The sequence below is a fragment of the Humulus lupulus genome, chromosome 9 (genome assembly GCF_963169125.1).
Source record: "Humulus lupulus chromosome 9, drHumLupu1.1, whole genome shotgun sequence".
In the NCBI taxonomy this organism is placed as follows: domain Eukaryota; kingdom Viridiplantae; phylum Streptophyta; class Magnoliopsida; order Rosales; family Cannabaceae; genus Humulus; species Humulus lupulus.
This window is the reverse complement of record NC_084801.1, coordinates 24977397-24996888: the sequence shown is the minus strand read 5'-3', so window position 1 is coordinate 24996888 and position 19492 is coordinate 24977397. Positions and strand designations below refer to the sequence as shown.

The window sequence follows — 19492 nt, the reverse complement described above, 5'->3', positions numbered from 1 at the left end:
GTCTTGTCAGCCTTGAGGTCGCCTTACCACGAGCTGAAGTGGGAAGGACCTTCGCCAAAAGAGATTTTGTATCTCTTTTGCTTGAAAAGCAATCCCTCACGAGTTCAGGGAGGAGATGGCTTCTACAACCTTTTGAGCTATCCCAGGGAGAAGAAGATCTTCGAGGACATGCCCAACCATCCACCTAACTTCAAGTTGGCGTTCTTTTGGACGGATGGCCTGGCTCCCTCAAGATATTATTCGTTTAGGCGAATTCGTAAGCATATGATCCTTTTCCTCTCATGCTCGATTTTCTTTTAGGCTTGAATTATCTCATAATGTATTCCATTCTTTCAGCCAACTATCACCGTCCCACTCCCACGGACGTAATGAGGGAGCATAAAGAGACTTTGCTCCAACTTCCATATGGCAGGCGCTCCCTGTCTTATCTTCTTCATGAAGATAGGCTCCGATCCTGTGGTCTCTTAGAGAAGGACCAGTCCACAAACGATAGGGCCTACAAGAAGTACACCGAGTGGGAGTTTGTGCCTCTCCCAACCGGCAGTCTTCCTCCGAGGCAAAGATCGTGCGTCGTCGCAGGAGTCCGTGCTCGGGGAACGATGCCAACGATGAGGCCTCGAGCTCGAATGACAGAGGTAAGGTCATTCTTAGCTCGGCCTTGTGGTCTCCTTCCCTACTTAAGCATAAACCTGACACCCTGATCTTATGTGAAGATGATAAGGACAACTTTTATGTATGGTCTTTGGTAGATGATAGGGTCCATAGGTTTGATAGTTGGCTAGGGAAATACGACACAATGTATAGTCTGAATGAGGTTTGGGATGGAATAGCCATCCAATATGGGACAAACGATTATAGGGACCTTTCGAGGTTGACTTCCACGTATAGGGAAGGGACTCCCCCAGCCTCCTCTGAAGATGAGGGAATGACTTGTTCACCGAGCACAAGCTCGGGGGAGAGTTCCAGTTAGGTTCCTCATCACTTGTCCTTAATTTCTTTGATTGTCTGCATTATGCTAATTTTAGCATCTTAAGATCGTTTTCTAATGTGATTTGATCATGCAGGTAATATGGACTCCGACCTTGAGAACACGCTTTCCAGTGGTGTGGGGGCCAAGCAAAGCAAGCGCCCGAGAGCCTCGCAAAGGTCTGGTCGGCCTACCAAGGTCCCTAAAAGGACCAAGGCGACTCCTCCTCCCTCAGCTCCTATTTTTCCGGGCCTAGTAACGGACCCCACTCCTCAGGTCGACATTCCTATGGGAGATGCTCCTCTTGTGCATCCAGCTATCCGGATCTTTCCAACACTCGGCTTAGTTCCGAAGAAACCAGAGACCTCTAAGGGGCGCCTGTTGTCGATTTCTACTCATGTTGATGAGTATGTCGTCGACAACGCTACCGGGACTCACGGAGCCACTCTTGGCTCGGACGTCCTCTCTTGGGTAGGTCAAAGCATCAGTAATTTGAGGCTCCTCAGTGGCAATTTTTGGTCAATGCTCGAGACTGCAACGTCCTCTATGACAAGAGTGTTGAGCTCACCTCCGCGGTAACCTCTCACTTTACTATTTGTTGGAATTTTGCCTAGAATATCTTCTAAATTGATTCGTTTGTGCGCTAGTCTCTTACCGCAGTTGCTCAGCTAAATTACAAGCTGAACAACAAGGTACACGCGAGCATGTCCTATGCTCAGGGGTCGAAGGATCTCCAGCTCAAGCTCGCTGACAAGTTCATGGCCGCAAGGTCAAAGCTGGAAGCTGAGATTAAAGAGAAGAGCTCCAGGATTGACGAGCTTGAGAAGTTAAATGCCAAGCTCAAAGAGGAGAAAAAGGCCACCTTTGAGATAATAGAAGGTGAAAAGGCTCGTCTCCTTGAAGAGTTTAAGCAGAGGAAGGATCGGGCGGTTGACTTGGCCATGTACAGTGTCACGACCCAAATTTACTAATAAGACTTAAGGGCCTTGATTAGTGTGCCAGGAGGGCATAATTGGAATATATGTGATTTAATGATTTAAAGCATGTTGTATGACTATTTGAATACTTGAGATGCATGACTATGTGTATTAGTATGAATGTAGGCCCTAACTAGGTTAGAAGGGCATAATCGTAATTTTGGCTCGTTGCGGGCATAATTTTATATATATGCGATAATTGTTGAGACCACATTATTATGTGGATATATCTGTGATCTGTGACTCGAGACGATCCTAGTGAGCAGATTAGAGAAAAAGTCACGGCGGGGATTTATACCCGGCTCGGGGCGAGCCTAGGGGTATAAATGGGAATTTAGAGAATATATTGAGGTTAATTTTGATAATGAGGAATATAATTGGTTATTAATTAGGTATCGGGAAGTAAGCGGTAAATATTAGAGACATTCGAGGAATTAGCGGGAATTGAGGTGAAATGACTAAAATGCCCTAGATGCACTTAAAGGTTTAAAATTAAGAGGGAGGGCATTTTGGTCAATTGGCTTACAAGAGATAAGTATGCTGAGGCTTTATACTTAGTGGAAATTGTAGAGTAATGTAGAAGGCTGAGGAAAGAAAGAAAAGAAGGAAAAGAAAGAAAAAGAAAAGGGAGAAAACAGAGCAGTTTTTCCAAAGGGTGGGTTTGTGGTTCTCTCACCATTTCTCTTCAATTTTCTTGGAGAAAGACTCAGAAGGGAGCTAGATTAGGCTGAGCAACAAGAGTATTGAGCTAAACTTGAAAGGTTGGCAAGGGGATTAGCAAGAACACATCAATATTTGAGGTAAGCCTTTAGAGTTTTCAGTTTCTGGTTTGGTTAGTTTAAACAGTGGTGTCTAAGCTGAGTTGATGGGAAATTTAGGGGAATTCAAGCCAAGGAATTGGGGAAGATCAAGCTAAGGAGGTCAAGAAGTTAACTTGAAATCAAATTTCCATCAAAGGTATAAAATTCTAAGCTTTAAACTTTGAAGTTCTGACTGTTTTGCTGAGTTTCTGAAGTCTATGAGAAACAATGGTGAATTTTGAGATTAGGGATGCATGTGATTGGGGTTTGAGTATTTGGGATGCTTGGGATGAGTGGAGTGTGTTAATAAGCTTGTTTTTAAGTTTGGTGAAGGTTTGGAGAAGTTTTGGTTGAGTTTGGCTCGGGGAAATCGCAGGAAGGGAAAATGTGGTGTTGGTTGTCTGAGACTAGCGCTATAGCGCTAGCCTTTGGGCGTTGTAGTGCTAGGCCATGCTTTCTAGGGGATTTTGGTTCTTCTTGTAGCGTTGTAGCGCCCTCCTTAGAGCGCTGTAGTGCTGCCCTGTTTCCATAAAGGGATTTTAGGGTTATTTGCAAGGGTTTTTGACCAAGGGTTCGAGGTTCGATTCCACCACCCTGTTTGGTGGAATTAGGACTTCCCGGGGGCTCGGGATTGGTCCCGAGGCTAGGTTTTGGACTTGAGGTTTGGTGATGACTTTGACCTATGGTTGTGATTAGGTGAGCGCTAGGGCTCGAGAGGGATTGTGCTCAAGGAGTCAAGTGATCAAAGCTAGCGAACCTAAAGGTAAGAAAACTGCACCCGGTTATATGTTTGTGATGGGACTAAGAGCTCCCAATATTTGTATAATGTCAATGATGGTATTACGCCATGGGACATGTGATAGCGGCCTAAGGGTGTCGTATTCAATATTTGCGCACAGGGTGCGGCTTGACCACAGGTAGCCGAGGACATCTTATTATTCACTGAGCTCGGTTTAAGCGGGTCGGAGTCAGTGGGATAACGGAGGGTGCGGCCTGAGGGCGCTAACCCTAGTTATCATTTGTAAATTGATATATGATATGAGTTGATATGTTTAGTATGCTGAATACTTGGTTATTCTGAATGTTTATGTGGTTGTGAACATGTTTATGCAATATGAGATATTGAATTGGTTGTTGATTGCTTATGCTCTATTGATGTGTTTTCTTGCTGGGCCTTGGCTCACGGGTGCTACGTGGTGTAGGTAAAGGCAAAGGCAAGTTGGACCAATCCTGAGGTGGAGAGCTGTGGGGTTGAATGTACATAGCCAGCTGTTTGGTCGCTATGGCCGAGGAGTGGATCAGGAAAAAGATTGCCTAATTGTCTGTTTTGCCTTAATATGGCTACTTCTGTATTTAATTCCTGAATCTTTTGTAAATGGTTTAATCTTAATATTTTTTGGGATCCCGTGTAAACAGGAAATGTTTCTTTATAAGAAAAGTGACTTTTAAGACCAAAATCTTTTAACCCTAGTTCCATTATAGTTTCTAAAACACGTTCTTAATTAAATGACTTGATTAGCAGGTCTATCACTTTTATAAACACACAGTGTAACGGTCTTGGCTATCCAAGGCGTTACAACATGGTATCAGAGCGTTCTAGGTTTATGGGTCCTGAAGACTGGCTGGATATGTACATTCGCCACAAGAGACAAGCTCAACTCAGGGTTTGGTAATTGTGTATATATGATTATGTGTTTAAATGATTTGAATGAGATATGACTATTGATATCTATTTGATTAATAGGGAGCATGAGATACTGGTAGGGCCTGGCCTTTGACTATTGCATGATGCTATTGAGGCGTGCTTATTAGTACTGATATTATCATGAAAGGATTATTACCTTGTCATCATAGTCTGATTGCCGAGTCGTTCATTGCATATTGACTTGGATAACTATGCGTCCAAGAAAATCTACCCGACTAGCCGGCAGGTTTGGGGCTAGAGATGATGATCAGGACCAGACCCCTCTGCTAGTTCTTGAAAACTGGCAGCAGTTGATGGCAGACATGCAGGCTCGGCTTCAGAGCCAAGATGAACAGATTCGAATTCTGCGGCAACAGGCTCCGTCTGGGAGTGTTGCCCCTATTGTGCCACCTGCAATGGTACTTGGTGTGCAACCAGTTCAAGTTGGGAATAAGTGGGAACCGTTGTATGAGTGGTTCAGGAAGCAACAACCCCCAATCTTTGAGGGAGGACCTGATCCACTGAAGGCTGAGCAGTGGATGACCATGATTACTACCATTCTTGATTTTATGAGGGTAGAAGGACATGATAGAGTGGCCTGTGCCACTTATATGCTGAGGGAGGATGCCCGAATCTGGTGGGAGGTGGCATCACAGACTAGAGATGTTACTGCATTGACTTGGGAAGGATTTAAGGATCTATTCAGTCATAAGTATTATAATGTTGCCATCAGGGCAACGAAGATAAACGAGTTTGTGGGGTTAGTTCAGGGCAGTATGACAGTTACAGAATATGCCTTGAAGTTTGACAAACTTGCGAAGTTTGCACCAGATCTTGTGCCTACTGATGTAGCTAGGCAGGATAGATTTATCATAGGGCTGAATGCTATGATAGCCCGAGATGTGAGAATTACCACAGTTCCTGGAGGGACAATTTATGCCCAGGTTGTGGAGAAGGCTCTTACCACTGAGGAAGCGGAGAATAAGATATGGAGAGAGAGTGATGTGAAGAGGGAGGGCCGCAGGGCGGTGCCTCCATATTCTGGTGCTGGAAGGGGCAGAGGCCCCAGTGATTTGAAGAGGAAGACCCCTGAGGCTTCGATCGCTCCTGGTCCTGATAGGAGAGGTCGGGGTACTCAGGGAGGCAGTGATACATGGAGGACTTATCCTGAGTGCACAAGGTGCAGGAGACGCCATCCGGGCGAGTGTCCGATCTCATTATTTGTCAAGGACGGAACTTACTTTTACCATGCACTCAAAAGTACTTATATGGCGTGTAAGGTAGGTAGTTTAGTTATATTCTACTTTTCTAGTTACTTTTCCTCATCCTCGGGTAGCTCCCCAAAGTTATGAGGGCGAAACTATCTTTTTGCAAGATATTCCAGCCTCGATCTCGACTTAATCTGAAGTGGGTTTATTTTTATCCCATGTTTCTGTCGATTAGTTTTAGCTGGTTTGTTCCAAAATTTTGTAGCTCGTGATTGGTTTGTAATCCATACACTTTTAATTTTAATAATCTGGTTTCGTCCAAACTATCTAAGCTCGCGCATTTTGTTATATCCAAACACTTGATTTTTAATAATCTGGTTATGTCCAAATTATCTAAGCTCGCGCATTTGGTTATATCCAAACACTTTATTTTTAATAATCTGGTTATGTCCAAATTATCTAAGCTCGCGCATTTGGTTATATCCAAGCACTTTATTTTTAATAATCTGGTTATGTCCAAATTATTTAAACTCGCGCATTTGGTTATAGCCAAACACTTTATTTTTAATAATCTAGTTAACGGTTCAGACATTTGCTTGTTTTTGTGTATGCTATTTTTGAGTTATTTATTTTTTCAAACTTATGGTATATATACCACTAATGCCCCCTTAATATCCTATGAGTGTGATCATAGGTTATTAAATTAAGAGAGTTTGCAAAAAATACAGCATATTGACATGAAAATGAACTTTACTCGGAATTGAACAATTTATTAACAGAAACTTTGTAAAGATAAACAAGCATGGTTACAAGAAACATCATTCCTACACTATTGATAGTAAGGTCGCAGATGTTTGCCATTCCATGCTCGTGGTACCAATTCTCCGTTTAACCTTGCCAATTTGTAGACGCCAGGTCGAATAACTGACTCGATTTGATAAGGTCCTTCCCAATCAGGCCCGAGCACGCCAGCGGCTAGGTCCCGCATAGCTAGGAACACACACCTTAACACTAAGTCTCCCAATCCGAATTTCCTACCCGAACCTTTTTATTGAAATATCGGGTAGCTCGCTGCTGATATGCTGCATTTTTCAGTTGAGCTTCGTCTCACTCTTCGAGCTGGGATTGGTTCGAGGCTTGATCATACGCATGGCTATGAATTATGGGTATTTTGACCTTGATTGGTAACATGGCCTTGCATCCATATGCCAGAGAAAAAGGGGCATGTCCTGTTGAAGTGTGAGCTGTGGTTTGATAGGCCCACAAGATTTGGGGTAACTCCTCGGGCCATTTTCCCTTTGGTTTTTCCAATTTCTTTTTCATAGAACTCTTGAGAGTTTTATTCACAGCCTCGACTTGGCCGTTTGCTTAGGGATGGGCAACAGAGGAGAATCTTTTCATTATCCCATTTTTCTCACAAAAATTGGTAAATAATTCATTGTCGAATTGAGTACCGTTATCTGATACTATTTTCCTTGGCATTCCATATCGGCAGATGATGTTTATCACCACAAAGTCCAAGACTTTCTTTGAGGTAATCGTAGCCAGAGGTTCGGCCTCGGTCCACTTTGTAAAATAATCGACCGCGACTACCGCATACTTAACTCCACCTTTGCCAGTCGGCAGCGAGCCTATGAGATCAATTCCCCATACCGCAAATGGACATGGGGAGGTCATCATAGTTAGCTCAGACGGTGGAGCTCGCGGGATTGTAGCGTACCGCTGGCATTTATCGCATTTCTTGACATACGCAAATGCATCTGCTTTGATAGTGGGCCAGAAGTATCCTTGTCTTATAATTTTCTTAGATAGGTTATGCCCCCAGTGTGGTCTCAACAAAATCATTCATGAATTTCTTCTAGGATTTTCTTAGCCTCGGGTGGAGTTACACATCAGAGTAATGGCATAGAGTATCCTCTCTGGTATAACCTTCCTTCCACAACAGTGTATCTAGGAATTTGATACATCAGCTTTCGAGCCTTGTTCTGTTCTACTGGAAGAATACCGGTTTCAAGGTAATCAACTATTGGGGTCATCCAGGTTGGTTTGGAGTTAATCATGCAGACATCTTCCTGTTTAGGCTCGCCAATACTGGGCGTCAACAGGTGCTCGATTGGCACAACATTCAGCGCATCGACTTCGGTGGATGTCGCGAGCCTGGCTAGGGCATTTGCATTCAAATTTTGTTCTTGGGGAACCTTCTCTATTGTATAGAACTCAAAATGTTCGAGTGCTATTTTTGGTTTTTCTAAATATGCGGCCATCTTTGTTCCACGAGCTTGGTATTCCCCTAAGATTTGGTTGACCACCAACTGCAAGTCACTATAGCAATGTATCGCCTTAGCCTTGAGTTCCTTGGCTATTCAAAGTCCGGCCAATAGAGCTTCATATTCAACCTCGTTGTTAGATGCTTCAAAGCCAAACCTTAAGGCGAAGTGAAACCGACTTCCAATTGGAGTGATCAATATGATTCCTGCCCCAGATCCATTTTTGTTGGAAGATCTATCAATGTAAAGTTTCCACAACTCATGGGCTGGGGTTATAACTTCGTCGTCAGATACTCCCATACATTCCACAATGAAGTCTGCCAGGGCCTGCCCTTTTATGGTCGTTCTGGGATGATAGGTGATCTCGAATTGTCCGAGCTCAACGGCCCATTTTAATAATCGGTCCGAGGCTTCTGGCTTTGACATGACTTACCATAGTGGTTGGTCAGTTAGCACATGGATGGGGTGTGCCTGGAAGTAAGGTCGGAGCTTTCGAGATGAGTGGATTAGGCTAAGAGCCAACTTCTCCATTAACGGGTATCTTGATTCTGCCCCCAGTAACCTTTTGCTGACATAGCACATTGGTTTTTGTACTTTCTGATTTTCTCGGATGAGCACGGTGCTGATGGCGTGCTCGGTTGTAGCGAGATATAGGTACAAGGTTTCTCCTGTGATAGGTTTCGACAAGATGGGAGGTTCCACAAGGTGCTTCTTGAGCTCCTGAAATGCCAGCTCGCATTCCTCTGTCCACTCGAATTTTCTGCCCCTTCTCAAAAGGTTGAAAATGGCAGGCATCAATCTATAGATTTAGAGATCAATCTACTTAAAGCCGCCATCCGTCCAGTTAAGCTCTGGACATCTTTATGCTTTCAAGGTGAGGGCATGTCAATTAATGCCTGGATCTTGTCAAGATTAACCTCTATTCCCCGCACATTCACAATGAAGCCCAGAAACTTCCCCGACGATACTCCAAAGGAGCATTTCTGGGGGTTGAGCTTCATGTTGTACTTTCGTAGTACGGCGAAGCACTCTTTGAGGTCGTCCACATGGTTATTGTTATGTTTATATTTGACCAACATATCATCAACATACACTTCCATGTTATTACCTATTTGCTCGGAGAACATCATGTTTACGAGCCTTTGATACGTGGCTCCAGCATTCTTAAGCCCGAAAGGCATGACATTGTAACAATACAGCCCTTTATCTGTCACAAAACTCGTATGCTCTTTGTCAAGGGCATGCATGGCGATCTGGTTACATCCATAATAAGCGTCCATGAATGACATAAGTCCGTGCCTGGCTGTGGCATCTACAAACTGGTCGATCCGAGGTAGGGGAAAGCAGTCCTTAGGGCATGCCTTATTAAGGTCAGAGTAATCGATACAAGTTTGCCATGTTCCATTAGGTTTTGGAACCAGTACTGGGTTAGCGACCCAATCAGGGTAGAAGGTGTCTCATATAAATCGATTCGCCTTTAACCTGTCAACCTCTTCCTTCAGGGCTTTCTTCCTGTCATCGTCCAGGAGTCTTCATTTTTGTTGCTTCGGGGGGAAGCTCTTGTCAATGTTAAGGGCATGGCTTATCACATTCGAACTTATCCCTACCATGTCCGAATGTGACCATGCAAAAACATCCTGGTTCTTCCTCAAGAAGCAAATTAATTGCTACTTTGTTTCATCTGAAAGGTTTTTTAACCTTCACAGTTTTGGGGGGATCAACTTCTTCGAGCTCTTATAGAGGCTCGAGATCATCCCTTTCTTCTACTCTTGGATCGATCTCTACATCTATTTGGAAGATTGTCCCATCCTTATTCTGAATTACAACAAGTGTTTGTGCACTTGTCTACTTCTTCCCTCTAACGGAAATGTTGTAGCATTCCCTTCCTGCGAGTTGGTCCCCTTTCAGAGTCCCGATACCACTAGAAGTCAGGAACTTGATGGCCAGATGCCTTACGGATGAAACTGCCCCATCCCTACTAGGGCGGGTCTCCCGAGTAGTACGTTATAGGCTGATGGGAGATCCACCACTACGAACTCCATCATCTTGGTTATAGAGACAGGGTAGTCTCCCAAGGTTACAGGGAGTTCGATGGATCCCATGCAGGCAATCCCTTCTCTTGAAAAGCCATACAACGTCGTTCCACATGCCTTTAGGTCACGAAGCGCGAGTCCCATCTTTTCTAAAGTAGCTTTGTAGAGGATATTTACCGAGCTCCCACTATCAATCAGGACTCGGTGTACCCTCTTGTTCGCGAACTGAAGGGTGATGACCAATGGGTCATTATGAGGGAACTGTACATGGGAAGTGTCATCTTCAGTAAAAGTTATGGGTTGAGATTCAACCCTTTGTAGTTTCGGAGCTCTGGGTTCGGGTTCGTAGAGAGACCCGTCACCAGTTTTCAGCTCATTCACGTATCTTTTCTAGGCATTCCTGCCCGATCCTGCAATATGGGGCCCCCCCAAGATGGTTATGACATATTCTCCATCAATCGGAGGGGGTCGTTCATCCTCCCTTGCTCGGGAGTTGCTGTTCTGGGCAGGTGGGGCAGTTGCTACCCTCTGGCTTGTGGAAGCCTGATTGGGGTTCTGATTTCTTACATACTGTCTTAAATATCCTCTCGAGATTAGTCCTTCAATCTCATCTTTTAGTTGTCTGCATTCATCGGTTGTATGTTTGATATCTCTGTGGAATCTGCAGTACTTGTTGGAGTCTCTTTTCGCCTTTTGGTTTCTCATGGGGTCAGACCATTTGAAAGGGACCTGGTTTTCATTAGCCAGGTAGATATTCTCCCGAGACTCATTGAGCTCGGTATACATCTTGTATACGGAGAAGTATCTTCCCCCTTTCTTCTTTTTTCCTCCTTCCACCTTGGGATTATTCCCTTCATTTTTCTTTCTTTTAGAAGAGTTGTCCCTGGGGAGCTTTGAGGTCGTAGGATCCGCCGAGGTCGAGGCAGAGTTTGTGTTTGTTGTTGTAGTTATGGGCTGAGAGGTCATATTCAACGGTGACCTCGCCTCTTCTACATTAACAAACCTCTGAGCTCATCAATTGAACTCGGTTAAGGACCTTACGGGCTTTCTTTGCATGTCTTCCCATAGAGCACTTCCAGGCATTACTCTGGCTCGAACAGCCATTAAATGGCCACTGTCGTCGACGTCACAAGCTCGAGCGACTTCCAAGTTAAACCTTGTGAGATAACTTTTCAGTGTCTCATTTGGCTGTTGTCGGACATTGGTCAAGGCAGATGCCTCGGGCCTAATGCCGACCATGGCCTTGAATTGCTTCTTAAAATCTCTTGATAATTGCTCCCAAGAAGCAATCGAATGTCTCTTATATTTTTCAAACCAATTCTTTGCTGGTCCCGTGAGCGGAGGCTGGGAACAGCATGCACCTGAGCTCGTAGCCCACATTACTGGCTGCATGATTGTGTTGAACATACTTAAATGACTATATGGATCCAAATTCCAATCAAATGGTCGGACATGAGGAATTCTGAACCCTTGAGGAAACGGGGTGCTAGAAATATGCAGGGTGAAGGGCTTGAGTTCTTCATCGAACTCTTCGTCCCGTTCCCAACCCCGTTCGTTTTACAAGAGCCTAAATGCTCTTTCCAACTGTTCAATCCTTTCTTGGACTGGATCTATGGGGGGGTCTGACTTGAATCAACGGGAACTAGTTATCGTTGATTACAACTCCAGTTTCGCGCCTCGGCGCCGGGTGCTTACACCCATTGAGATGATCTCTCAGATCTGTATTCGATGGATTATCACGCCCCCGATTATGGTTCAGATGCTCCCGTAAATCTGGGTTATTTCCTCGATTTCCAGTGTTCCTTGGTTCCTGGTCGTATATGCTTACAGACCTGGTGCCACCCAAGCCTTCGTTAATATGGCTCGTTGCATGGTTATTTCGAGCTGGGTTTCTTGCTGGTCGCCTTGTCTCAACAATTTGAGATCAAGACATTTGGCTTCTCGTGGGATTGGGACCCCTATGCTCCCTAGCAGTTTCCCCATTCCCACACCTTTTCCCAGCTCGCCTTTCCTTATCACCATGGGTCGGTTGTGCATCCCTCTGAATTGGCAAGGGAATCCTTATTGGTGATGGTGGGTGTCTTATTGGCGATGGTGGTTGCCATCCTTTATGGGGCCTAGAAGGCCCTGAGTTTGCTCGATCAGGTTCTGCAACATTCTGCACGGTACCAGGATTTAGGGTCCGAGCCTCCGAGGGGACTCGGTTATTCCCTACTCCGGCTGGTGCCTCTGCAGTTGGGTTGGCAGGACCTTCATCCCGGTTACTTCTTCGGGGTCTTGGTGGAGCAGGCTGCTCTGCTGGTGGCGAAGGTTGCTCTGCTCTTCGGGTAGCTGCGTTTTTGCGCGGCCGTCGCCGAGGCCTACACGGTGGAATGTGAACGTCCCACGGAGGCGGAGCCTGGGCATCTTGCGGAGGTGGGGCCTAAGCTGCCTGCGCTTCAGTAGTTAGTCTTGCTAGCTCTTCGTTGTGTTTCTTAGCTTCTGCCAACTGCTTTCGCAGTTGAGGATATTTTAGTTCCACTATTGGGACGTATCGTTCAAGATTATAGTACATGTCCTCGTCGTCCCTGGGGGTAGGTGGTCCTTGAGAGTCGAATGAACTACTCCTCTCATCGGGGTCAGAATTCACCATAGGCTGCTTTCCAGGGCGCCGGGGGTACTCAGCTTCATCTAAAAATTTCTCCTCAGGAATATTGGGATCATTTGCTGCCATTGCTAATTCGAGAGGCTTCCTGATTAAACAAACCCACGCACGCACTGTTTAATGGCTCTTAATGAAAGCAGCAAACTGTTGACGCTGTTTTTCGTCAACTTGAATAGGAGAGCAATTAAACAAGAAAATATTGGAGGAAATGAACAAAGAAGAACACAAGAGGGTTTTTACGTGGTTCAGCAGTTAAATTTTCCTAGTCCACGAGTCTTTATTATTAGAACTTGGGAGTTTTCTGGAAAACTTTTAAGAGAATAGTTGCCCGGAGTTTTCTCTCCAAAATCATTATCTCACCCTTACAAATGGTGCTTCCTTCTCTATTTATAGAGGAGGTTGCAGAATTTGTTCCCACATATCTCGGGAAGATATTCTGTAAATCAATTAATATAATGTTATTTATTGCATTATTTCCTACATACACGGAAACGTCCCATAAAATGTGGGATCGGATAACAGATTAAATAATATCCCTTAAACAATGAGATTGTACAACAATAAATATGTTCACATATAACTGATTAACTTAGGTACGACATTCACCAAATCTCTGAGACTAGCAGTCGCTCATGAGCTCGTTGCCTAACTTTGCATATACTCGGAACAAGTAACTATTGGTGGAGTCATCTCATTCTAGCTCGAGCCATTTTGTCTGAAGGCAAGAGATGTATCAGGGAAAAATATATATATAAGTGTTCAACCATGGCCATTGCGAGCTCAGAGAATATTCGAGGCTACACATCCTTGAGCTTTTCGAGGTCGATACACCACAACAAAGACTACTTTCTATAACACATCATTGTAAGACTATTGAAAAAGTATTATAATATATATAAAATAAATGTGCTAAAGAAAGTAAAATTAAATTAAAAACGCGGCAACTGAAAAAAAGAAAAAGCGATAAATGAAATGTGTTATATTCTTTTTCTCTCTTATACGCAGTACACTTTCTTTTCCTCTCTTTCATTTTCCTCCTACCCTCTCTAATCAATTTTCTTAAACCCTAGTTGAAAAAATTTGGTAAAGACTGAACCTTGAACACCACCACCTCTTTCCAACGCAACCTCCTACAAGAGCCTCAACGAATGGAAGGAGCCTCTCAGTCACCAACTTTCAACCTCTTTGATGAAGTGAAGTCGGAGACCGAGTGATAATGGTCGCCGGAATCGCCGACTCAGTTGAGGATACTCTGTTAACTCGCTCAGGACCGAATTCACCTCTAGGCTCCCCGACAAGGTCCGTTCTGGTCTTGACATTGAGTCCAGTCCCTACGATATCGACCTAATTCGGACCAGTGGCTTAAGTGTAGGTTTTTTTCAACTTCAATTAAAGAAAACTCTGTTTGGTTACTGAGAAAATGCGCTCAAGATTTTTATGTTCTTTTTCTTGTTGTTTTTGGTTATATATGTAATGAGTAATCAGAAAATGAGAAAACTTCATTTTACCTGGATTGATTGGTTTCTTGGAACCACAAAATGAGTGATTATTGTTTTGGTTTTTTTATTAATTTTCTTAGGAAACAAACCGAGGTATTGTTTGTGGTTTAAGGCATTGTTTGTCTGTTGAGAAACTGGGGGAGAATTCTTCACTTGTTCAAAGATTCTGCAACCATAGCAATCCAACGATGCATGATTTGATTCTTTTGTTATTCTTATGTTGTTATATATACATGTTCTTACAAATAATTTTTTTTGTTTCTTCTTTAAATTATAGGAGAAAAGGACTACTATGAAATACAGCTTTTAACTCTGAAATCTTTTGAGGAAGTTGACTCTATAGTGCAATCAGAAGGCATTGATGAAGATGATCTTGATGAACAAGCTCAGCATGAAAGATCCATGAAGATCTCTAATTATGCAAACATAATTCTCTTGGTACTTAAGGTAAAATTTGGGTATTTTTTATAAGAAATATTGGCTGAAGTAAGTTCTTAAGAGCTTTTACAGCTCCAGTCGTATCTGTAACGTATTAGATTATATAGACCATGTTTTAGAGTATTTGAGTTCTTGCATCAAATAATATTTTATGGCCTTATAGATCATTCATTCCCACTTTACAAACTAAAATTGAATCTTATGTTTGATTCTGCAGATCTATGTTACTATAAAGAGTGGGTCCATAGCCATTGCAGCATCAACACTAGATTATTTGCTGGGTCTCATGGATGGTGGCATACTTTGGTTCACTCACTTTTCAATGAAAAGTATAAATATTTATAGATACCCCATTGGAAAATTGAGGGTGCAGCCTGTTGGCATAATCATTTTTGTTGCTATCATGGCGACACTAGGTACAATCTGTAGCTTAATTTTTTGATAGTGTTCACAGATTTTTCTCTTTCTTGCTTCATTTCCACATTGAAGGTTGTTTGGCTTCCTTAGTGAACACATATATCATCTAGTGTGTTTTACTCTGTTTGTTACAGAGTAGATAAATTCATGAGTCTTGGATGAAATAAGGAAAAAATAAAGCTTATTGAGTGACTTTGTTTTATTAAATTTGTCTAAAGAAGATGTGTTATTTGATTCTAGAAATTTTCTTTGGTCATTTTCTGCCGGAAATCTCTAAAGTATGTGGTCATGATTGCCAACTACAGACACTTAATAAGGAATTACAAGAGTTTTGACTGAGCATTGGACATGGTAATGGTACATAACCAAATAAGAGGGACTTTTTCTGCTTATCCTACTGCTGCTCTTAGAGAAGAGTTTTCTGAATATATAATAAAGGGGAAAGATGCTGATAAAGTTATAATTTTACTGAATAAAAAATATTAAGTGTATGTTGGAGTAGCTTAGGAAGGAGAGGTTTGTTACAGGTAGGCAGCTGTATAATTATAAAACCAACAAGTCAGTAAATTAGCTTATGTAAGCTTTGAATTTCAGTGAGATTTTAACTAAAGGATTCGTCCGAGTAGTAGGCATATTGTGAGGGACATAAACTGTGACACTTGGTTGTCTGAATTCTAAACATATTACACTTTGTGCTCTTTATCCAAACATACTTTAGAGTTGCTCAATGCTTTAACATGGAACATCTTAGCAACCTTAGAGAAGGTTTTGTTCTATTCTTTCTTTTAAGTATTCTTAGGTTGACTTAGATTCCATACCAAAATAATTTTCAATTAAATTTCAACTTACAGGTGTTCAGGTATTCATCCAGGCTTTAGAACAACTAATTGAAGCTAATCCTTTAGAAAATATGTCCTCAGACCAGTTAATGTGGTTGTATTCAAGCCATGATCTTGAGCAAAAGGTACCGCACTCTCGTAGGCTCTTGGATTGAACCTTTCCAAGAAGAAGCTGAACTTGGATATGAGATTGATTATGTGGCCAGGTGTGCATATAAATAATACTTTTGTTGATGTAAAATTTTGTTTTTCTCCCTTTTTTCATGTTGATTCACTTATGTACTAACACATATTGGATGTTTTCTTCATATTTTGCTCAATATGTTCAGCTCCTAATTGTGCATTACAAGTTTACAACAATGTCTCCATCAATGGATCTCCTTGTTTGTCCATTTACTTAGTGAATTTGTTGTATTCCAATGCTCCTGTTGCTATTTTCTTTTCAATAAATAAAGAAAACTTTAGGGGTATTTGGCAATTCTTTATAAATAATTTGCTTGAATTTTTGTGGCTGTGTTGTGAATATTCTGCAACAAAATAATCATCTCTAAATTATGATCTGGCATTTTACTTTTAATTCATTTGATGATGATATTTAACAGATATTATGGAGATGAAACCATCACTATGCACTATGATTTTCAAACTTTGAAATCTCATTGGAATTGTAAACTGTACATAGGGCACAAAATGAGAAAGGGAATGCATTCTGAATCTGCTTCATGTTTCTGAAGCTGTACTTGTAGTCTATCTTATCCCTCTGATGCTAGTGCTTTACTTGCTATTAATTTTGTTGTGGTTAGCACAAGTACTTTATCAACAATGCAAGTTCATGATATGTTGAAGCTTTACAATGAAATTGATGTCCCTTCTGAGTGTTTGTTGTTCAAAATCCCTTGAACTTGGCAAGTAAGTTTCATGACAAAACATCTCTATTCCTTGTCTTTAGATTTTTCTTCAAGGGAATATATTCATGAATGCTCATAGTTTTTGTCATCTAACTATTTTTTCTAATTTATTGCATCTCCACTTAGGGAATAGAGGCTTCAAGATTACTGGAATCTGAGAGCATACAAACTCATTTGACTTTTGTATACATGTTTTATATATGTTCTAATTAATGGTTAAGCACATTACTTTCTCTTGCATAGCTTTGTCGTGGGTACTCATCATTTTGAAATAAATTATCTTTGCTTGTCTTCTGCCATTACTTCTTATTAGTTCCATTTTATTACCTTCTTATTAATGGTGATAGTTTCCTTTTGTTTCCTTAGCTTCGCTCAAGCTACAGTTGCAGCTCAAGCTAGTGCGTCTATTATTCAGATATTTGTTGGTCGAATCAGGGTAATCTTCTACCTTTGGTTCCATAATGATCTTGTTCTTCTCAGTTTCATGTCATTGATGTTCATATTTATTATTCAGGATTGGGCACGTAATCATTCTGGCGACCCTGAGGTAGAAGCTGCACTCAAAAGAGGAGAAGACTCTGGGATAGCTTTGGTTAGTTATAACAGTTTTAATATCTCAATTCCATAGTTGCATGGAATTCTGTTTAAATTCTTAGTAAGCTTGATTATGGCATACTCTTATCTTGATATATTTTAATAATGGGTATTTATTTACTAATGCAGTTTTTTTAAAAAAAAAATCTATGATAGGAAAATTAACAACTCTTCTAAATACCTATTGTTCTATGCCCTTTCGCATCTGCTTTGTGTTAAGCACGCTAATACACATTAATACTTTTTGTTGTAATTAATTCTTTTCTATTGTAATTAGTTAATGTATATTCCTCTCTTATTATTCTTTGTACAACTTTCATTGCACGAGGAAGGACACATGTCCTGGTGGTCCTCTTTATTTCGTTCCTTAGTTTGTATTTATATCCCTTATACAGGACATTGATAATAATATATAGAAAATTCTCAAAACCCTTTTAGTTCTTCTTCCTAGTATCTAAACCAGGCTATATACAGCCTTTCACGTTGGTCTTGTTGTTTGACTACATTTGACTTAGATACTATTCATTATCGATGCCAAGTGCTTCTTGGTAATAAAAAACTTTTAAGAGATTGTTGCAGTAAAATTCCAGATCTCAGCTCATATAATAATTAGCTTCTCTTCGTTCATCTCTTAGCTTATTGTTTCTCTTTTGTGTTTTTTGATGGTTTAACACAATGCTATCTTTTGTGTGTTGTTTGAATTGATATTGGCAAATGGTTTGTTGCTAGTATAGGGAAAATATTGTTCGATTTTATGTAGACTTGTCTTTGATTATCCTATAATTGAATTACGTTTGTTTGATAATTGGTAAATTAATTATTTTAATTTTTCTTTTAATTTTTTGTAGACATAGGAAAAGTTATGAATGTAATTCTGCTTTCATTTTATTGGCTCAATTGAGGCTATCTCTTTGAGTGGAATAATTTTTTGTATAGATTTCGAAGTCCATTTTTGTTGTATTGCAAGTAGCTCTGGCTGATTTTCTTTTCTTTTTAGGGTCATGTATAGTTTCTCCTTGAAATTAACATGATTCTGCTTCTCATGTATAGACACCTATAATGTACCAATATACAAGGAATATGGAATCATATTGTGATCATCTTTTATTAAAAAAAAAAAATCTTTATATATAGTTTCACACAGATCATTGGTTAAGTACTCAAGAGATTAATAAAACTAATGTACGTATAAAATTGATGGAAAATATAATTTGATTGGCATCTAGAATTATTATCGGGAACATAAATATTAGAGTTATATTTTTTTAAGACACATGATAAAAAATAATTATATTCTCATACAAAATAAACTCTAGTTAAAATTGAAACAAACACTATACTACTAACATGATATTTATTTTTACTTAATTAATTAAATGAATTTTTGACCTATTTTGCCACCTTCAATCTTGACCATATATACCCAAAATTTAATATATAAATAATTTTTTACTTATTGTATCATTTAATTTTAATTTTGTATTAATCTTTTAGGTATTGACTATATTCTTTAGGTTGTGGATCGAATTGGCAAGGAGGATTGCAAAGTTAATTAACTTGATTATTAATTGCAAGAGGTACAAAAATATGTTCTCTCAACTCTTTTATTAATATCATACAAATGTTAGAGGAGTTTGAATATCTTAAATATTCATTCGTAGAGAAGTAGGTTTTGAGATTAAAACTGTATGCTGCGGTGATAACGGAAGGTTGAAAACTTGTGTCTTAGATAAGTAGGTTCTGGAAAATGATATAAGGAAGAAAACTTATTGTGTGTTGTTTGAATTTTTTTACTTGGTATTGATAGATGGTTAGGTAACCTTTATATAAATTAATCAACAAATGTAAAATTAATCATACTTGGCAAACTATGAAAATTATAACATTGAACATTTACTAATTCAAATCTAATATAATATTCAATTCAACAAACATATTATGTGCAACCAAGAAAGCATTATCATATGCATCATTCGAATTCCCAACATTTAACTTCAAAGGCCAAAAATCTATTCTCTTCCCCTGTTTTATAACAACAAGAGGTTCTGACTAAAACACTTAAAAATTAACTTCTTCAAACCCAAAATATATCATATTCAAGTTCTTCTAGAGATACCCCATTCGGAAAATTATTGTAGACCTGAACTGAAGAAAAAAAAATCAGCTTGAATACCCAAAATATGTCATTTACTCAGTATATATTATGTGTTTTATCAT

General features: G+C 40.5%; 1 protein-coding gene and 1 long non-coding RNA gene across 2 annotated transcripts; both read left to right on the top strand.

Moving 5' to 3' along the window:
- The first annotated feature begins 1725 nt into the window (after window positions 1-1725).
- LOC133799530 (metal tolerance protein 4-like) lies at window positions 1726-15073 on the top strand. The gene is made up of 4 exons (XM_062237539.1): window positions 1726-1846; window positions 14357-14526; window positions 14735-14933; window positions 15069-15073. The coding sequence occupies exons 1-4, from the start codon at window positions 1726-1728 to the stop codon at window positions 15071-15073; spliced, it is 495 nt and encodes a 164-aa protein (XP_062093523.1).
- A 338-nt stretch (window positions 15074-15411) lies between these two features.
- LOC133800943 (uncharacterized) lies at window positions 15412-16333 on the top strand. The gene is made up of 2 exons (XR_009876662.1): window positions 15412-15979; window positions 16103-16333. It is a non-coding gene; the product is annotated as an uncharacterized LOC133800943 (long non-coding RNA).
- Window positions 16334-19492: the final 3159 nt, after the last annotated feature.